This window comes from Nyctereutes procyonoides, unplaced genomic scaffold (assembly GCF_905146905.1).
Source record: "Nyctereutes procyonoides isolate TBG_1078 unplaced genomic scaffold, NYPRO_anot_genome, whole genome shotgun sequence".
In the NCBI taxonomy this organism is placed as follows: Eukaryota; Metazoa; Chordata; class Mammalia; order Carnivora; family Canidae; genus Nyctereutes; species Nyctereutes procyonoides.
Window position 1 is genome coordinate 17,616,534 of NW_026575032.1, and position 20,899 is coordinate 17,637,432.

At 52.1% G+C, this 20,899-nt stretch overlaps 1 protein-coding gene across 1 annotated transcript in view; it reads right to left on the reverse strand.

Moving 5' to 3' along the window:
* Positions 1–18,318: 18,318 nt before the first annotated feature.
* RNF150 (ring finger protein 150) overlaps positions 18,319–20,899 on the reverse strand; it is a 239,388-nt gene continuing 236,807 nt past the window's right edge. Inside the window, exon 7 of the mRNA XM_055317069.1 lies at positions 18,319–18,451. Coding sequence (XP_055173044.1) covers positions 18,333–18,451 — 119 coding nt within the window. The 3' untranslated portion in view covers positions 18,319–18,332. The remainder of the gene's footprint in view (positions 18,452–20,899) is intronic.

Here is a 20,899-nt window from a genome sequence, read left to right on the forward strand (position 1 = left end):
GTCTTCTTTATTCTTCATGTCTCTTACCTTTTCTTCCGCACTTGCAATCTGTCATTCCATCCCTCATTGGGAATAGTTTTATTTTTTTCCCAGTTCATTTATTTTTTTTTTATCTTTGTCAAATCTGCTGTAAGATCCATCTGGTAAGTTTTCAAATTTGGTTATTTTATTTCTCATATCTAAAAGTCCCATTTGACCCTTTAAAAATCTGTTTTATACTTTAAACTATAAAACTATGATTCTCTTGATAGTTTCTCCTTTTCTTCAGATGTTGTTAAACAAAAATTTAAATATAGTAAATTTATATAATTCCAAGATTTGAAATCTTTGTAAAACTGTGCTAGTCTATAGACCGTAGTCTGTATTTCCGTAGTCCACAATTTACACTGGATATCATTTATGGCATCTCCTTCTTTACGTATCTGGTTATCTTTGACTTAATCTTGGATTTGAAAAGTTTATTGGATAAATTATCTGACGCCTACTAGAAATTGGGCTTTTTTCCAGAAAGAACTTACATTTGATTCCAGGTGCTTGGAGGTACTACCAGTTTAAGACCACTCCAAACCAAAGTCAAAACTTGAAACTTCCTAGAAAATAAAGGAGCTGCAGAAGAGTTTAACTGCCATTTTGTGCCAGGACTGGTGTGCTTGGGGTGGGCAGCCCTTTGTAATCTAGAATAGTATGGAGTGAATCTCTGTTGGATTTCCTATTTTCTGTCACCTCTGGACTTTGCCTTTTTTCTTTCTCTCTCCTGAAGGCCAGCAAAATAAAAATCCAAAATATTTAGGGTGGATAACTTTCTCAGAGAGAAAGCAGCCTCTGTCTTTACTTGCACCTCTGGGATCCTGATTTCCCTTCATTGTAGGCCTAGTAAATCCTTACTACTACTGTGTCAGTTCTCTGATTCTTTTAAGATGTCATATATATAATATATAATTTAAAAATACATGTATTTTAATTTTATCCCATTAAAAAATAAGCTTTTGCGAGAAGCATTAGTCTGAATACCTTAACTCGGCATTTCAGAAAACAGGATGGACTTAAGAGAAGTAAATGTCATAAAATTTACACATTGTGGGCAAAGGTGCTCCCTTTTATTGATTTTCTCTCTGGCTTCACTTCCTCTGAGGTCAGCAGGAATTGGTTTTCATCTGAACAGAAGTAGTAAATTCTGAAATCCAAGTGTTGTTTTTCTGAGACTACCGTGTGCATGGTATGGGATAAATGAATAATTAATAGATATTGTCATTCTATCATTCCTTGTGTCCTTGAGATTCAGGTTTCTCATCATAAAGGAGATGCATGCATATGTAATAGAAAAGTAATTTAAGAACCTTGTGGTACTGAACCTGAATCAGAATTGTCAGTATAAAGTCTAGAGGTATTTTTTTCTTTCCTCCTCCTTCTTCTTTTTTTAATGTGTATACCACTGAAGAAGCAGTATAGATTTGTCTCTCATTAGGACCTTGCCCTGATAAGAAGAGGCTGACCTGAGTCAGGAGCTGAGCTTTCCAGGTCCCTTAGTTTAATAATTAATAATAACAATAACAACAACAATAATAATAATACCCAGCTTAACCTGAACCAATGCATGGGGGGTGGGGGTGGGGGGGCGGCGCTAATGTGCTCCCTGTCAGCAAAGGCATTCTGGAAGAAATTTCTGTAGAAAATATGTCCCTCCGATAACCTGTCTCAAATATGACAAAATTTTTGTTCGATGTCATCTTATCTCTTATTCTTTTCTTTTATTTTTTCCCTCCATGTTTCATAGCTAACATTTAAGTGCTTTTCTTTCTACGTTATTTCCCCCAGTTTTCTCAGCCTTGTATATAATATCCTAGTATTACTAGTTCTAGTTCCTGAGTGAAACGTTTTTTTCTTTTTGAGTGAAAAAATTAAAACTGGTAAGGGATGAGCTGGACAGCAGGCAAGAATCTAATTGTCCTTTCAGTCATGTATTCTATAAGTACGTACTTATAAACTTGCTCTAAGCCAGGTCCTATGCTAGGCACCGGGATACATGGGGAATAAAAACATGAGCCCTAATCCCAAAGCATTTGCAGTCCACCGAGGAGACTCGCTCTCAATCTAACAACCGCCTAGGTGAATTATTAATGCTAACCGTTGCTTAGGGCTACATTTAGCACGAGGAGCAGACCTATCATTAGAGCTCTGAAAGCAAAGTGCAAGATGCCACGTAAACCTAGGGGTGAGAGAAGGTTTCTCCAAGCGAAAGCTTTTGAGCTGAGATCCCAGGAATAAATAGTAACTAGGAGGAGAGAGAGGCTGGAGCACACGGAGTGAGTGGAAGAGTAATACAAGATGATGCGAGAGATGTTGTCAAGGACTAGATCAATAGATTTCGATCATGTTAAGACTTTTGCACTATACTTGGACTTCATAGAAATGGGAGGGTGTTAAAGGGTTTTAATGGGGTCACTGTGTGGTGTGTGTGTCTGTGTGTGTGTGTGTGTGTGTGTGTAGGCTGCTCTTGCTGCTGTGTTTAGGTAAGGAATTAAGTGCATGAGTGATCTTGTGAAATGCCACGTGGAATAGTACATTTGTGGTCAATCATTGAGTAGATGATGCTCTAAGAACATTCTCCCCACATTGCAGGAAAACATGTCTGGTCTAGGATAAGGCATTTCTGCTTTTGTCATTTCTAGCCTGCTTTTCATTGAGGGATATATGGTTTCAGTGATCCGTAGATTTAAGGGCTCTATTTTCTGGTAAAGTCCACGTTCTTCCCTCTGGGAAACCCCCTACCCCCACCATGTTGGTCTCTACTGCCTAATTCCCCTCACCTGCTGTCCCAGTATAACTGGAGAAGACTTCTGCACGCTTACTGTTTCTCCAAGTTACCCTACAAACTCTTGAGAGCGGAATCCCTGTATTTTTATCTTCAGGGCGAGGTGTCTTTTCCATTTGACGGGCATCAGAGCCCCCTACTGGGAGAAGCACAGCTCAACTACACAAATGCCAACACGGACGGGGCGAGAGTCCTGCGACATTTGGTGCATCTGTGCGTGCGTGGTTTACCCATCCGATGTTACATGTAATTACTGTGCATCAGCTAAGGAACTTACTCATAACCTTTGCAATAACTCTGACAGAGAATTATAAATAATCAGCTTCTCATTTGGTATATTCTCCAGTTACTCTGGGTTGAAGAGTCATTGTAACAATTAATACAAATCGTCAATGTATAGCCCCTTAAAAAAAAAATCTGGAATTGATGTTAAGAAACAATTCAGTCCAATCTCTTGCTTCAAGAAAAAGAACATCTGTGGGATCCCTGGGTGGCCCAGCGGTTTGGCGCCTGCCTTTGGCCCAAGGCGTGACCCCGGGGTCCCGGGATTGAGTCCCACGTCGGGGTCCCTGCATGGAGCTTGCTTCTCCCTCTGCCTGTCTCTCTCTCTCTCTCTCTCTCTCTATCATGAATAAATAAAATCTTAAAAAAAAAAAGAAAAAGAACATCTAACATCTTCAGGATGCGGGATTCTTTGTTCTCTTTCAAAAATTTCCCAGGAAGGAAACTAACCCCGCAAGTATCATCAAAGACCAGATTCCATGTTTTCAGTAATCCAATGGTTTCTTATAGTTGATAAAAATATCTTTTAAAACAAACTTATTTTATTTTTAAAAAAGATTTTATTTTTTTGTGAGAGAGAGAGAAAGAGAGAGAACGAGCAGGGGAGGGGCAGGGGAAGAAGCAGACTCCCCGCTGAGCAGGGAGCCTGATGCGGGGCTCGTCTGGGACCCCGGGATCATGACCTGAGCCGAAGGCAGATGTGTAACCAACTGAGCCATCCAGACGCCCCCAAACAGACCTACTTTAGAATAGTTTTACGCTTGCAGAAAAGTCAGAGAGACCCTATGGAGAGTTCCTGTACGTCCTTCACCTAGTTTTCCCGACGGTTACCATCTGGCATTACTAGGGTGCTACATTTGTCCCAACTAAGGCGTCGACCCTGGTTTAGTACTGGGAACTGACCCTTCAGCCTTTGTTCGGATTTCACTCGTTTTCCTTGAACGTCCGGGATCCCGTCTTGGACACCGTATTGCACTTCAGTGTCACGTCTCCCTTGGCACCTCTGCGCTCTGATAGATTCCGTGACTTTGCTTTTGACCATCTCGATGGCTTTGAGGAGTCCTGGTCATACATTCAGGAGAATGCTCCTCCGCGTGCGTTTGTCTGACGTTTCTCACATGGTTGCGGCGGGGTTATGGGTTTTGGGGAGGAAGACTGCAGAGGTGAAGTAACACTCCCATCACTCCTACCCACGCCACTCATGGCCGGGGCGGGGGCGGGGGTTAGCTGTGGTCGCCCGGCTGCGCTGGTGTCCTTGCATTTCTCCAGTGCACAGTTACTCTTGGCTGTGGTTTTTATTTTATTTTTTAAAAAAATATGTTTCTTTCCTTTTATTTTATAGACATAGAGAAGCTTGTCAGCTTTCCTTTCAGAAGAGGGAAGGCAGTGTAACTTGGTGGGGAAGGGCAGCTTTTAGGAGCCAGTGAGATCTGGGTTTGTGAGCAGCTTTGCCACTCGTCCTCTGTGTGATCTTGGGCAAGTTACTTCTTAAGCTTCATTTATTTGTATATTTATATTTATATTTTAAAGATTTTACTTATTCATTCATGAGAGGCAGAGGGAGAGGCAGAGACCCAGGCAGAGGGAGAAGCAGGCTCCCTGCGGGGAGCCCGATATGGGACTCGATCCCGGGACGCCGGGGTCACGGCCTGGGCCTGAGGCTGAGGCTCCACCGCTGAGCCCCGGGCGTCCCACTCCCGAAGCTTTATTATTAGAGTTTGTAAGGTGCGGATAACAACAGTGCTTTGCTCACCTGTTAAGCGGAGGGTCAGATGAGCCGAAGCTCGTCCAGGCCTTCCCGGCCACCCGACCATGAACGAAGTCCGGGCCGCAGGTCCCGCTGTGGTCACTAACATGCATGTGACAGCGGTGACCACGGGCACCGTGGGACTTCACCCTAACATCCCCGTGGAGTTAAGTCTTTGGCCCGTAGCCGCGGCTCCTAGTATGCAGCTCAGTCCATCCCTTTGCCAGCCCGGGCCTGGGGCCTTTGGGCTAAAGGGCTGAGCCTGGCTCCTCGCTGGGTCATGGGCTTAACGGCCCTCCCCGACCCGCTAGTTCTCAGGACGCAGTGTGGCCGCAGCCGGCCAGGCAGCTGGAGAACGGGGACACGGGCCGTGGGAGGGCTGGGGTAGGGGGGTGGGGGGGACCCTTCGGGGAAAGTGCAGGGAGACCCTCGATTACTCCTTCCCTACCTGCCCGTCGGACAGTCTGAAACAGTAATGCATCAAAAAAATTTATTTATTTATTTATGAGCGATGCAGAGAGACAGAGAGAGAGAGAGAGACAGGCAGAGGGAGAAGCAGGCCCCACGCAGGGAGCCCGACGGGGGACTCGATCCCGGGACCCCGGGGTCATGCCCTGGGCCCAAGGCAGACACCCAACTCCTGAGCCCCCCGGGGGTCCCCAAACCCCGTTTCTGACGCTCATTTTCCCCTCTGCGTGGAGTCTCTCCTACTTTACCACCAGCTTAACTGTTCATCTTACAGGGAAGTTCCCGTCTCTGATCTCCGGGGTTCAGTGCTCTGCAGCTGGGGAGACCTGCTTGACACCTGCTCCCCATACCATGTGACCCAGGAGGCCTCCCCCTGCCCGCCCTGCAAGCAAGTCTCAGTGCCGGAGTGCGGGCGGGGACACGGGCGGGGACACGGGCGGGGACAGGGGTGGGGACAGGGGCGGGGACAGGGGCGGGGACACGGGCAGGGAATGGTGGGACACGGGGACACAGGGCGGGGACAGGGGCGGGGACAGGGGCGGGGACAGGGGCGGGGACACGGGCGGGGACACGGGCGGGGACAGGGGCGGGGACAGGGGCGGGGACACGGGCAGGGATGGGTGGGACACGGGGACACAGGCTGGGACACGGCAGGGCGGGGGGACAGGGCGGGACGGTGGGACAGGGGCGGGGACACGGCAGGGTGGTGGGACACGGGGACAGGCTGGGACACGGGGACGGGTGGGACAGGGGCGGGGACAGGGGACAGGGGCGGGGACACGGGCGGGGACACGGGCAGGGATGGGTGGGACACGGGGACACAGGCTGGGACACGGGCAGGGACAGGGGTGGGGACAGGGCGGGCAGGGGGGACAGGGGCGGGGACAGGGGCGGGGACACGGGCAGGGATGGGTGGGACACGGGGACACAGGCTGGGACACGGGCGGGGACAGGGGCGGGGACAGGGGCGGGGACAGGGGCGGGGACAGGAGCGGGGACAGGGGGCGGGGGGACAGGGGCGGGGACACGGGTTGGGACACGGGCAGGGACACGGGTGGGGACACTGCGGAGACACGGGCGGGCCGGCGTCCGTGAGCCGTCTTGAAAGCACAGAATAGAAGCTCGTTGGGAGCGCGCGGGCCGGAGAGCACCCGCTCCCCTGGGAGCTCTGCGCCCCTGACGCCCTCGGCCCGCGTCCCTGCGCGGCTCCTGCGGGCTGCACGGCTCTGCGGGCGACACACGGAGGCCCGCGACCCGACCCGCATTTCCACTCCCGGGGCCTCGGAGCGGCGTGGGGGCCTCGGGGTGGGAGGGATCCGGGCTCGGAGGCACGCGGTCCCGGGTCCCGCAGCCGCGTCCCCCTCCGCGCCCACCCCCCGCGTCCCCCTCCGCGTCCCCCTCCGCATCGTCCTCCTAGTCCCCCTCTGCGTCCCCGCCCAGCGTCCACCTCCTCGTCCCCCTCCGCGCCCCCCGCGTCTCCCTCCGGGTGCCCCTCCTCTTCCCCCGTCCCCCCTCCGCGTCTCCCCCCCCCCCCGCGTCCCTCTTCGTTTTCCCCTCCTAGTGCCCCTCCGCGTCCCCCGTCCCCCTCCTCGTCTCCCTCCTCGTCCCCCTTCGTGTTCCCCTCCTAGTCCCCCTCCACGTCCCCCTCCGCGTCCCCCCCGCCGTGTCCCCCTCCGCGTTCCCCTCCGGCGTCGCCCCCCCCCGCGTCCTCTTTCCGTCCCCCTCCGCGTCCCCCCCCGTTCCCCTCCGTCCCCCTCCACGTCCCCCTCCGCGTCCCCCCGTCCCCCTCCTCGTCCCCCCGTCCCCTCCGAGGCCCCCCATCCCCCTTTGCGTTTCCCTCCTCGTCCCCCTCCGCGTCCCCCCGTCCCCCTCCTCGTCCCCCTTCTTGTTTCCTTCCTAGTCCCCCTCATAGTCCCCCTCCTAGTCCCCCTCCACGTCCCCCTCTGCGTCCCCCCCCCCGTCCCCGCGTCTTCCTTCGCGTTCCCCTCCGTGTCCCCCCCCGCCCCTCCCCGGTCGCCCTCTTCGTCCCCCCTCATCTCCCCCCTCATCCCCCCCTCGGGCCCCCCTCCTCGTCCCCCCCGCCCCGTCCCCCTCCTCGTCCCCCTGCGCGTCCCCCCCTTTCCCCCCGTCCCCCTCGTCCCCCTCCGCGTCCCCCCGCCCCCGCGTCCCCCTCCTCGTCCCCCTCCGTGTCCCCCCCCCGCCCCTCCCCGGTCCCCCTCTTCGTCCCCCCTCATCCCTCCCCCTCATCCCCCCTCGCCTCCCCCTCCTCTTCCCCCTCCGCGTCCTCCTGCCAAACCAAAGGAGCAAGAAGCGGGAGGAGGCAGCGGGAGGCTCGGGACCGCCCGGTTCTCCTGGGGCGGAGGGGCCGCGTGGGCTGCGAGGGCGGCGGGACTTAGGGCCCCGGGTCCAGGGCTCGCTCCGTCTCTAACATCGCGGCAGCTGTGCGGCGTGGGCGGAGTCCCGGGAGGGGCCCCCTGCTGTGGAGGGGCGGGCCGCGCGCCTGGAAGGGGCCGCCGCGTGGAGGGGCCTCTGGCTTCTGCCGCGGCCGCTGGCAAGTGGTCCTGATCCTCGGGCACACAGAGGCCCGGCGCCTTGGGTGAGGCAGGCGGGGGATGCTGAGGTTCAGGCGTCAGGACTCCACGGCCCTCCCGGGGGCTCCCACAGCGAGGGGTGAGGCCGGAGGGCCTGGGAGCCGCCTGTTCCCCCCGGGCCGCCCAGCACCTGGGCTCCGCTGCTGGAGACCCAGGGAGGCACCTGCTCCGGCAGGTGCTGCGGGGCGTCCTCGGAGGGCACCTGCTCGCGGTGGGCAGCGGCCTGGCCTCGGGCCGCCACCCCTCATCCTCACCCCCGAGGGCGAAGAACCTCAGCAGCGGGGGAACTACACAGCGGCCGTGATAGAGCAAGACGTGGGCTCATCGTCTGTTCTTGGGTCACCAAGGGCGATGGATCGAGCATCTGAAAACGTCTCCTAACTTGAAGCCTCTCCCGGTCACCCCAACCTTCTGTGCCAGCATCACGGAGTAAGCGGGGCTCACCTGCCCCCCGGCCCTGGGCCAAGTCGGGCACTTACTGCTCAGCTGGTGCAAGGACATGAGGCGCCAGCGCTGGCTTAGACGGAGCAATGAGGCCCGTGGACGAAGGAAACCTATTTTCATTCTTTTTTTAAAAAAGATTTACTTATTTATTTTAGGGGAGAGAGAGAGAGAGAAAGGAGAGGAGCAGAGGGAGAGGGAGAGAGACTCTTAAGCAGACTCTGCTGACTTGAGGCCCAATCTCACGACCCTGAGGTCACGACCTGAGCCGAAACCAAGAGTGAGAGGCTCCACGGACCGAGCCACCCAGGTGCCCCATTTTTTGTGCTTTCTAAGTAGTGGTTCAGCGCCTCGTAGTCCAGACGTAGGCGTTAACAGGCTTAGGACCAGGTGGCAAGGCCGGCGTCGTACACAGCTGTGGAGTCTGACGTCGTCCGCAGGCCGAGCAGGCCGCAGGACTTAGGGCCGAAGCCTGCAACGGAGAACGCTGAGCAGGGCAGGGCCTCAGGTGACCCGTGTCCAGGCCACGGGTGGCTCTGATCAGTGCCCGGTGGCCTGTCCCCCCGCCTGCTCCCCTCGGGGCCCGTCACCCGGACGCCAGCAGGCTTCACAGAGGCGGTCTTGTCCTGTGCGGTTTGGAAGATGACGACCTTCAGAAAAGAGGCTTGTCATCAATCAGCTTAAGAAAAGCTGAATTACACACAATTAAATGCGTGACCCAATAAGAGGCTTCTCGAAAGTCTCTAACAGCCTTTGTTGTACTACACGAAGCCTTACTGCAACCGAGTGGACCTTGGGACCCTGTGGCGCAGCTTCTAAGGGATCCCGGGGTATGGCCTGAGCGTACCCCCTCCGGTTTAGGGAACCCTGGTCCAGCAGACAGAGTGACGAGGACACTGGAGCGCTGGTTTCTAGACCCCGGGTCCCGGCCCCACCGCCTCCCCTGAGCAGGCCGGGAAGACCTTGTGGGGAAGCAAAGGAAAATTCGGTTCGGGACACCCTCTGTTTGACCATAAAAACACAGATTTATGTTTAGGAAGAAAAACCCCACTGGATCTTTCTCCCCCCGCTGGCTGGGAAACACTGTGTCTGTAGCACTGAACGCACCGGGGCGGCCACCGGCCTGTGCCTCGGGGGACGGTTCGCAATCTTGGGCAGGCCACACGCGGCTCAGAGGGCACCAAGGGCTGGCATCTCGAGTGGGTGGTAACAGATTTTATTTATTCATTGAGAGATAGAGAGAGAGAGAGCACAGGAGCAGGGGGGAGGCAGAGGCAGAGGGAGGGGCAGAAGCAGACTCACAGCTGAGCAGGGAGCCCGATGCAGGGCTCGATCCTCGATCCTGGATCCTCGGACTCCAAGGTCATGACCTGAGCCGAAGGCAGACGCTTCACCCACCGAGCCGCACCCCCCCCCCCGCACCCCAATGCCTCGCCTTTTTTAACCTTCCTTTCCTTACCTCCCCAGGCTGGGGGCTCCCATATTTTTTCATTTCCTTAGCAATCCGTTACTATTTCAAAGGAACTGCTCTTAAAAATCCTTTAGAAAAGCACCAGTAAATATGAAAAGAGCTTGCCACCCAGCCCATCTGGTGATGCCCACCTAGGGTAACCTGCCCCAGATGCACCGATGACGGTGCTCAGTTCCCACTGAACCGCACCTCAGGCTAATTCAGCTGCCATCCTTCTGCTTTGCTCAAAAAATTTTATTTTATTTATTTATTTGAGAGAGAGAGAGCGCGAGCGAGCACACAAGCAGGGGTAGGAGCAGAAGGACAGGGCCAGGGAGGAGACTCCCCGCTGAGCAGGGAGCCCGACTGGGACTTGATCCCAGGACGCTGAGGTCAGGACCCGAGCTGAAGACAGGGCCTCGACCAGCTGGGCCCCCCAGGAGCCCTCGCTCCGAATCTTCTAATCACTTCCCTTAGAGGAACAGAGCTAAGAGGAGGTCGGGTGCCTGGCACCTGAGAGAAAGGAAACTTCTTAAAATCTCTCATCTTAATGTCTTGAAAACGCAATCATGATTTAATGATAATTATCAATGTTTTAAAATCCGTAGCGCCGCCTCGGGAACTCCAGGACGAGCCAACGCGGTTAGGAAATACGGATGACACGGACACAGGCATCTGGTTCCATTTTATTAAAAAACAAAACCAAACAAAATTTTGCAATGAAATTTCCTGGAATTCACAATCCTTTTTCAAATCTTTATAGTTGCATTTTTTTTTTTACCAGTACATAAGAACACGACTGCACTTATTTACATCATAGTCTTCTATATAACAAAAATAGCCATGTTGTACGGTTGGGTGTTTCCAACTATTGTCCCTAATATTTCATCACCAGCCCGTTATGAGACAGACTGTTTATGCTCTCCAAACACGTAGATAATAGAATTAAGCAAAATAAAAGTCCATGTCTCCTAACAGAAGACAGTTTTTTTTTTTGTTTTTTTTTTTTAAACTTCTGTGTATTTCAAGAGAGAGATAAAGTGCTCTGGAAGGAGTAAGGTAGGTGCCCGTGGAGCGGAAAAAGGAAAGAGAAAGAGATTTATACCACCCTCCGCCCCCCACAAAACCCCCGAACCAACTACATCTCCTTGACCTACCATTTAAATATACCTGTGACTTTGTACAGAAGATGATGTTTTGGTAAAAAGGCTACATAATCCACTACGAAATTTCTCCGCACTTAAGAGCTAACCAAAGTCTAAATTAAAAGCTACCCGTGCAAATGCCATCAGGGATAATTTTTGTGATCTTTGAGTCATGTGGCAAATACATCCAGGAAGCCGTCCCGTGACCTGACTAGGGAGGGGGACGGGTAAGAGCATGATGACACCGCCGCGTAGACGGCCACAAAGACCTGGTGGAGAAAACAAAGTCAAGTTCTACCCGTGACATCATTTGTTATATGACAAAAGCACACAAATTCATGTTTAGGGAGGAACATAAATCCATCGGATTTTTTTCTTGCTAGCAGGGAAATTAAACTAGAGGTTGATTTATGGTGCCATTTCTGAATATTTTTATAATGATAAATTCTTTGTAGCACTTTTTCTTTTCAGTGAAAATAACAATGTGGTATATACAAAGGGGCTAAAAGAAATTTTTTTTTTGTTTTCACATTTTGAAATGGCAATTTTTGCTGGTCATGGTCTGCAATCTATAAAAGTGGGTGTCACATATACACTGCTCGGGAGGCTCCCCTGGAAACTAGAATAATCACCCTCCCAGCTCACGAATAGTTTAGAGAACAAGTCCCCTTATTTTTCGGGAAATGAATGGAATGTGACTTTTTCACAAGTACAAAATTGCTTCAAGTTTTCTAAATAGAAGGGGGACACCCTGCTATAAAAATACCAGCCCCCCCGCCAACCCCCCCCACCCCTACATCTCTTCCGAATTATAAAATGGTACAACCATTTCGGATTACTAACGCGAAAGCAGGAAGTAAATGTGTCATTATGTACACGTACAAAACACGCCAGTGTGTCACACCATGGACATTCATATGAAAGACGTCTGTTTGTTGATCTTCCTTTGTGATTTGACAAGAAGAGAGTGGAGATAAGTCACAAAACACTCGGGCCCCTGCCTTACGACGTTGGGGCCAGAGGCATCTTCTCTGCAAACACGGCCAACAACACGCTTTGACATTTTGCAGAAGGGGCTGCGGGCCGTGAGCTCTTCCGTGGGGCTCTTCCTCAACGCTTCTGAGCTTGTGACACTCCTTCCCCTTCGCATAAATGTGGGCCAAGTTCTCAACTATCGGGGAAACTGTATGACGACAGGCCAATAACTAGTTGACAGGCCAATAACTAGTTGTTGAGGGAACGGGGACCCTGGTCAAATGACTTGGCTGAAAGAACAACGGCGCTTATCCCAGCAGAGGGCACCCTGCCCCGTGCAGTGACTGCCTAGTGACCCCCCAGTACCACGGATGCCACCAAAGGAAGGCCGGCCACCCTTCCTCAACTGCTCCAGTCTCCATCCCGACGGCGAGCAAGGGTTTGGTGTTCTCTTCAAAAGCACGGATACTCCCTAATTAAGACGCTCTCCTCCACGAACATTCTTTGGCGAGGTAAAAATCTCCACATTCTCAAAGACAACGGTATTCCGAGTTCGATAAAGCGCTAGTTTTGCCTCAAACTTCTTGAGGGAAAAGGAGACTAAACACCAGACTTTCTAGATGCTGTGGTACTAAGGCCACAATACATTTTTTTTTTTAAAGATTGTGGGATTTAGTAAGGTCGATCACCAGCCTGCAAGAGATGGACCCTCTACAGTTCCACCGTTTCATCTGACCAGGCAACCCACCTGCACTTTTATTTATGGGAACATTAGGAACAAATGAAACTGGTCAATGGAAGAACGCGTGTCCATGTGGATGGTGATTGGTCTTTGGTTTACAGAGCACACACGGTCCCCACGTTTTCCCTGCGTCTCCAAGCCCTTCAATCCAGTGAGGACGACAGGCCCACAGACCTGCGCCAGGCGGTGATCCTGGGGTATCTGGGTGGAGCTGCTTCTCCACAGAAGCTCCCCCGGGCTCCGTACCGACTCGCAGACCTCTCCAGAGACTAGGTTCTTGCCTTACCGTTACCATCCGGAAACAATTACCAGGTGACCACTGAGCGAATGGCTCTGGAGTAAGTGCAAACGTCCATCAATAGTAGCACAAGGATGAAAGGTCTTTGATCACGGAGATTCCTGCAAAAGCCCCTTGACCGAGGCAGGCATAGTTCGCAGGGTGGCAAAGCGAGCTGTGAGCGACCTCACCGAGTTCTTCGCACAACAAGCGGGTTTTGCCATTGGTCTCTAGGGATCTACATCTAGGACCCGGAGTCACCTCTTTAGTTTTGGGATAATTTCGTGTCATCAAAAGGGTCCAAGTGGAAGTGTGGCTACCAATCTATGGGTTTTTACCAATTACCGTTCCCATTACAAAGGGCCTGGAGCTGTGAGATGGGGAGACAAGCAGGCAAAGAGGAGAGGTAAGTGATGCTGAGAAACTCATTCCAGCTTCTCAGAATTAATTTGTCTTTCAGGCAATCTCAACCTTCTTTGCAACCATGAGTGTTTACCTCATGAGTGTTAAACTCCTTCAAACACACACGTGCACCCTCCCACCCTGGCCCCAAAGGCCAGGTGAGCTCTAAGCCTACTAGGGGATGGGCATTTATTTGGGAAGGGAAGCCATGTTCATACCCCGCCACCCTCTTTCTCACTTCCTGCAGGCTCGTATGAACGGTCATCGTCAAGTCCACGTCTGTGACACTCAACACGGCCCAAGGAATCTGTGTCCCTCACCTGGGGAGAATGGTTTCTTTGTGTGCCTTTTCCAATCTTAATGAAGAAGTGGCCTCTTAGATCCCTTACGAAGAGCAAGGTCTTGCGCTAAGAAGCTGAGTTAAGGAAGAATGAGCGGACATCGGATACAGTACGACCCCCACGTCTTTCTAAGAAGTCCTAACCTTGGTGGCCCGGGGTGAACCAGGAAGGTCACAGATGCTCAGAGTAGAAGATGAAAGATCTAGACGGCATTCTGGAACGGTGACTTTGCCATTATTTGCCCAGGAGACTTTTCTGCAAGGAAGCCTGGAAAAAAGGCAACAGCTATCTATAAATTAAATTTTCTGCGATTAAATTAGTGAGAGGAGACGTGAGAACATGGCTAACTCCATCATGGAGGAAGTTGATTAGCCTTCAGAGTAAACTGGTTTTCCTCATCAGAAGTGCAAGTATAGACACTGCCGCACGGTAAGAACAAGAAAGACCCCAACAACCGTAACAACGGCAATCACAACGGTAAGTCTATAGCTCCAGAGCCACCAAGGTTTTTTTGTCCCTAAAGATGGGAAAAGAATGTGTGTAGGTGTAAAGAAGAGACAGGCAGTCAGAGAAAGCCAGATACAGAGAGAGAGAGAGAGAAAGGAGGGAAAGAGATGTAGGGTAGAGCGTACAAAAATGTACTGGAAATCGCCGCAGGGGCCTCAGGACCGCGAGGGCCGGGTCCTTGCTCCACAGAGGATGTGACTCTGTATCTCAGATTTTCTGAAACAATCTTCATTTAACGAGATGTCTTTGTTTTCGGTCAGGGCGATGCATTCAGCGGCCAACTAAATGCCATTTATTTTTTACGTCCTGCAAGACTCTTCACCTAAACAAGACTCACGGAGGAGAAGGAACCGATGTCAGGCTACGTGTCACCATTTCTGGCTCTGAAGGTGTAGCGGCCGCCAGGACGAACCGCAGGAGCCACCGGGCGTTGTGGTTTTCGACAAAACCCAACCCAGACCCGTGAACGTCCAGAACGAGGGACGTGCTGACAACACGGCACAACACAACAGGGACACCTCTTTGGACAGGGATCCGCCTCCAGGGTTCCCACCGTGACTAGGCGATGTCAGCATCAGTTGATGCCTTGGCCACTATTCCTTTTTTTTTTTTTTTCCACTATTCCTTTTTTTTCCTCTTCTTAAGCTGTTGTTTTTAAGTCATCTCTGCACCCAACGTGGGGCTCAAACTCGCAGCCCCAAGATCGAGAGGTGCCTGCTGTACGGATGGAGCCCTCCAATCCCAAGGGCGCACTGGCCCTGGGCAAAGACCCTCGGCCAGCCCAGAGGCAGGAGAGCGGGGGCCGGGGGTGAGGTCGCACGACGACGGCCTGGAGCTCTCCTTGGCTCCCGAGTGCCACGTAGCAGTCCAAGCGTTTGTCACGGAAGTGAGGGAGATACTTTTGTCTCAGCACCGAATCAACATGGTTTTTTGTGACTTAAAATAACAACGACAACTGGTCAGAGACGTAACAGCAACACTAATGGACACCAGTGTATGGTTAGAAAGGTCAAGCAGAAATTTCTAAAAGAATGGCCTGAACATCTATTCATTGCAAAACAAACAGATCTTTGGGCCTCTCATTAGGCAACTTGGGTGGAGTCTAGTTCTCTCTGGAGGTAATTAGGTTTTGACTTTTTTTTTTTCTTTGAGAGGGTCAGGGAATCTGGTGAGAATGCCAGAGCAGCTCCGGACCTGTGCTGTCGCGCTGGAAGCCACGGGCCACGTGCAGCTGTCGAGACAGAGCTGGAGGCTGGGGCTGCAGCCGGTCCAACGGGAGCCGGGCTGGGAGCGCGGACTCACGGTGGATTTGGAGGACTTAGTACGAAAGAGAATGTGAAGTATTTCATGAATACTTTTCACATGTTGAAACAAAAGGATTAAATATATCATTAGAATCCATTTCGCCTGTTCCTTTTTCCTTTTTAAAACACAGCCAAAATGAAAATAAAAAAATGTAGCCAGCAGAAAATGTAAAGTTTACGTGGGTGACTTGCGTTACATTTCAATCGGATAGCGCTGGTCTGGACACTCACTACGGAAAAATGCACATCTGTAAACACGCCTGAAGTCTGCATATACTTCTAGAGGGTTCCCAGCTCAGAATTTCCTCTTTGGGGTGGGTGAGGAGGTGAACAAGGCTATGGGAGAAGGTTTTTATTTCTCTTAAACTCTTCTATGCTGGTTAACTTTTTTTTTTTTTTTTTTTTTTTTTTTTTAGGCTACCAAAGCCACAGTTAAATCCTCCGGAAACAAACCTTTGGTAAATGGAGAGCCTCCAAGGGTCAGGGGTTTTGCAGCAGAGCCTCCTTGGGGTAAAGCCACAGGCCTCAGCGCCCCCCCGCCAACCCGGGGCCTCTCGTCATCCACGCAGCATGGGCCTCACCCCATAGGGGTTGCCACTAGCACGGCGTACATACGCAGGCGAGTCCTGCTTTACCTGGTCACTGGCAGGAAGAGAGGACACTCATCAAACGGACAAGTATTCGATCCAAAGGCATTTTCCCTCCCGGGTGTGGGATGCAATCTGTATTTCTCTTGCTCTTGAATCATCCTTCTGATTCCACCTGACGTCCGCGAGCACCGAAGTGCGTTTCAGGCGTTGCTGACTGAAGGAGTCCACGCCGGAACCCTACGCTGACCGAGGGAAGGCAACCCTTTGCGATGAAGTCTACACTGAGGACTGGGGTGCGAAGGTGTCCAGAGATCACAGACTCTGTGACAGACGGTGGGTTTAACACCAGGCTAGACAAAGCCACTCCTACTTGGACTTAAACCTTGAAGCATTTGGACACTCAGCCTCACAGGAGCGCAGGGGCCCAGAGGCCATTAGCGTGTTGCCTGTCAAGGAACTGCCTCCCTAGGGCATGAGGTCCGCTAGGGGGCACGGCCACCTGCAAGCACATGGCTCCCCCTGGCAGAGAGCTCGCTAGCGGCCCTCGGGTCAGAAGGGGCCTTGGCCACCATCTCGTTCAACTCCTTCATTTCACAGGTGGAGGCGACGGGGCCCGCCAGCCCTTGGCTCAGCCGGGACTCCTGCTTCTCCATTCGGTGGCGTCCTCGCTCCTCCCCGCCCGCCTTTGCACATTGTCCGGATTCCATTGCAGGAAGTGTCATCCCAGGGGGAGGCGACGTTCCCGAGGGTGGTGGGCATTTTCTCTGCCTCGCTGCCCACCCAGGGAGCATCCCACAGGAAACCGTTAAAGGTGCCGAGAAAGGGGCAACCAGTAGTCTGACATGCTCTCCCTTGACGTACGCCCCGTGTTTCCGAGGCCGCGGGGTCTACGACACAACCGAGCTCTTGTCTTTGGATGGGTCTTAGTGTAGTGAGGTGGCAAGGCCTCGTCGAAGACGGAAGTGGGTCCGCGAGGAAGGCTCTCCGTCTCGGCAACCCACGCGGCTGCACGGCCGTCTCCGGAGGACGAGGGGCCTCGTGGTTGTCCGGGGAAGCCACTCGCTGCCTCAGTCATCTCCGCATCGGGATAGTCTAAGTGTGTTACAAAATCGCCCACTGGAAAAATAGCGCATCTCCGTCATAGTTACAAAAAAAAGAATAAAAACGTAAGTAGTTTAAAAACGCCGGTGGGTTTCAGTATTGCCCTGCCGCGTCCTCTCCTGTCTCCCTTCTGTCTGTCTCCGCCGGGAGAAGCTTGGTTAGCCAAAGCCCTCGCCGACTTCTCGATCAAATTGTTCATCAAACCGCACGCCCCTCCTCACTCGCTGTCCTCGGTGAGCCCTGGGCAGGGGGCTGCTAAGGAGTCACCTAGGCCTTCCGGGCGGCCTGCCGCGTGTGGGCGGCGGGTGCCACCTAGGTGCTACACGGCCCCGCTGTGTCGGGCCCTGGGCTCAAGGAGGACCGGGTCTCCTCTGCAGCCTCCGTCTCCTGCGGAGGCCACTCGTGGAGGACACGGAAGACGGCTCTGGCCCGGGGAGACCAAGCTAACAGACACTGCGCTTTGGGGGAGAACACGTGGCTCTGGCCTTAAAGCCAGGCCTGCAGTGCCGGCTACAGTCCTACAGTCGCGACGGCGGTGCCAGGGGCCCGGAGGGGACCTCTGAGTGTGGCATTCCTGTCCAAGACCCGAAGTTCCAGGCAGAGTGATGCTTCCTTCTCACGTGGGCTGTCAGCAGGGCCTGGCAAGGGGGGCGGCGGGCTGCGGTGCCCAGGGTGGGCCACAGGCACGGCGGGGTCGGCGCCCGGGCCGGGGTCTCCGCAGCCAGGGTGCTTAGGATGCCCCCGCAGGAGCTCGGGTTCTTCCCGAGGGCCGGCCTGGAGTGGGGCGGGCGCCTCCCGGAGCCCCGCGCTTCGGGCCGTGGGTGGCCAGGCCTGGGCGCCCCTGGGTGCCACCCCCCAGGGAGGCCGGGCCCGATGGAAACGGCTCACGGCCTCTAACCCGAAGCTGCCAAGGAAACCGAACCACATTCCCCGAACGATGAAACAAGACCTGGAAACAGAGGAAGCAAGATGCAGAGGCCCGACCCGTGTCCCCTGTGCGCGTGTCGCGAGCTCCCGAGGCGCCAGCCCACGAGGGCCCAGGGGGGAAAGGCGGCCCCGACGGCCGGGCCCGGGAGGTCGTGCAGGCCGCGGGCCCGTCCATTCTCGAGGCACGCCTCCCTCCGTCCCCCGGGGCCCCTTCTCCGACGGTCACCGGCTCAGGATTTCGCCTCGTCGCAGTCTGGGTCGGTGGAGAGCTCCACGTCCGACAGCCCGACTTCCATTGCCATGATCAGCGAGATGTCAGAGTCGCTGCTGACAGCCGGCTCCGGCTCGCCTGCGGGGAGACAGCAAAGCTCACCGTGAGCGCTGGCCTCTGCCTCTGGGGCTAGGTCCTTTAATACGCCTGTCTTTAGTTTTGTATTTTTTATTTATTTTTTTACACCTGTCTTTAATAGCATTTCTTTGATGGCCATGAGAAGGTACTAGAGAAATTGGCTGTTTTGTAAAAAAAACAACAAAAAAACCCTAATTAGATCCTCATCTCATGCTATAGCACAAAAGAAATTCTAAATAGGTCAAAAAACAAGTATAGAAAAGAAACCAATATAGCTAGAAGAAGATGTATCTTAGAAGGCTATATCTAAGCAGGAAAATACCTAATATATCAAAGCAGGGCAAGAAATTCTACGTGGGAAAACAGCTGAGCAATTCACAGAACAGATCGGTAAGTGTGCATGAAACTAAAAAAATATTAAAAACATGAAAAATAAGATCAAAAGGCATACGTCAAGCTTGTGATATTCGTGCAAATTTCACAAAGGGGCTGTATTTTCAACATCAGTAAGAAAAACTACCCAGAAAAATGGGCACAGGTTGCTATTATACAATTCACAGAGCAGTATCGTATAAATGACCGATAACTATACGGTAAAAAAAGCTACTCTTTTTGGTTTTTTTTTAGGATTTTATTTATTTATTCATGAGGCACACACACACGCACACACAGAGGCAGAGAGACACAGGCAGAGGGAGAAGCAGGCTCCACGCAGGGAGCCCGATGCGGGACTTGATCTCGGGACCCCGGGGTCACAACCTTGGCCGAAGGCAGTGCTAAACCGCTGAGCCACCCGGGCTGCCCAAGCTACTCTCTCTTTTTTTTTTTTTAAATAAAATCTTCATTCTTTAAAAAAATGCAATAGTACGCTGAGGCAGGTACTTTGGTATACTGCATGTAGCACTGTGACATTTTCACTCAGTAATTTCATTTCCGGGGTGTATCATAGAGAAATAGAGATGCAAAAATATTCATGGAAGCATTATTCATAGCAGCAGAAGACCTCAAGTAACAAAGTCCAACAATATAGAATACTCGAGGAAAGCGTGTTGCTTTTAGAGCACAATCTTCTTGTCCTAGCAATTAAAGTGACATTTCCTTTTTTTTTTTTAAAAAATAAATTTATTTATTTATTTTTTTAAAAATTCAACATTTTTTTATTTTTTTATAATAAATTTATTTTTTATTGGTGTTCAATTTGCCAACATATAGAATAACACCCAGTGCTCATCCCGTCAAGTGCCCCTCTCTAAAGGGACATTTCCAAAGAGCTTGCAGTTACATAAGAAAATGCTCACAGCATTCTTTTACATGAAAACAAAAGGTGGAATTGGACCCCTGCCCCACACTTGACAACAAAATACATCCTAGGCTGGCGAATACCTGTACCTACACCTGCAGTTGTGACTACACCTGTACTCCGTCTATATCTGTCCCTGCACCTATAGCCCGGTTTTATTTTTTATTTTATTTTATTTTATTTTTTTTAAAGATTTTATTTATTTATTTATTCATGAGAGACACAGAAAGAGAGAGAGGCAGAGACACAGGCAGAGGGAGAAGCAGGCTCCATGCACTGGGAGCCCGACGTGGGACCCGATCCCGGGTCTCCAGGATCGCGCCCCGGGCCAAAGGCAGGCGCTAAACCGCTGCGCCACCCAGGGATCCCGATATAGCCCGGTTTTAATTGTGCATGTGCACTTCCTTCCCATTTATCCTCTTACCCAGAGCCGTCTGGTACTTTCAACCCCTGACTTTTGGGGAATTCTTTTTGCAAGTTGGGATGATTTTCCCTTCCCTTCCCTTATGGCTGCTTTGCGTTTGTTTTCTCCACAGGGCCACAGCTTGCTGTTGTGCAGGCTATGCTCAGCACCGCTCCAGAGAAAGCCTTCCCTTTGGAGTCTAGGTAAGCAGTGTCCACTAGATTTGGACAGTGCCCAACCTGCAGAGCTGGACATGGGAGCTCGGCTTTGTTTCTCAGATCCACTAAGTCCTTGGTCCTTCATCCATTTTTTTTTTCCAGCTGCCCAGCTCTTGTTATTGTCTCTTTTTTACCTTTTCCCTGTCCGTGTTTGGTCTACACCTTACAAAATCCGTTTGCTACAGTCTTTATGGGGTTTTAGGGGAGGCTGGACGTAGTCTCATGTGTTCAATCGACTCGGCGCTCTCCTAAAGCGTCACTTTTGCAATGAGAAATATATATAATTAAAATGATTTTCATGAGAATTGGGAACCTGTTTTACTTTATGAGACTGCATTCTAGTCTCAGCTATAGTGAGTGACTACACGTGTTGCTCTGTGTAAGTCCCTTTCTCCTTTAGGGTTAAAGTTGAATTGTCTATTAAACGATTCTGGGGACACCTGGGTGGCTCAGTGGTTGAGTGTCTGCCTTTGGCTCAGGGTGTGATCCTGGAGTCCTGGGATCAAGTCCCCAGGCTCCCCACAGGG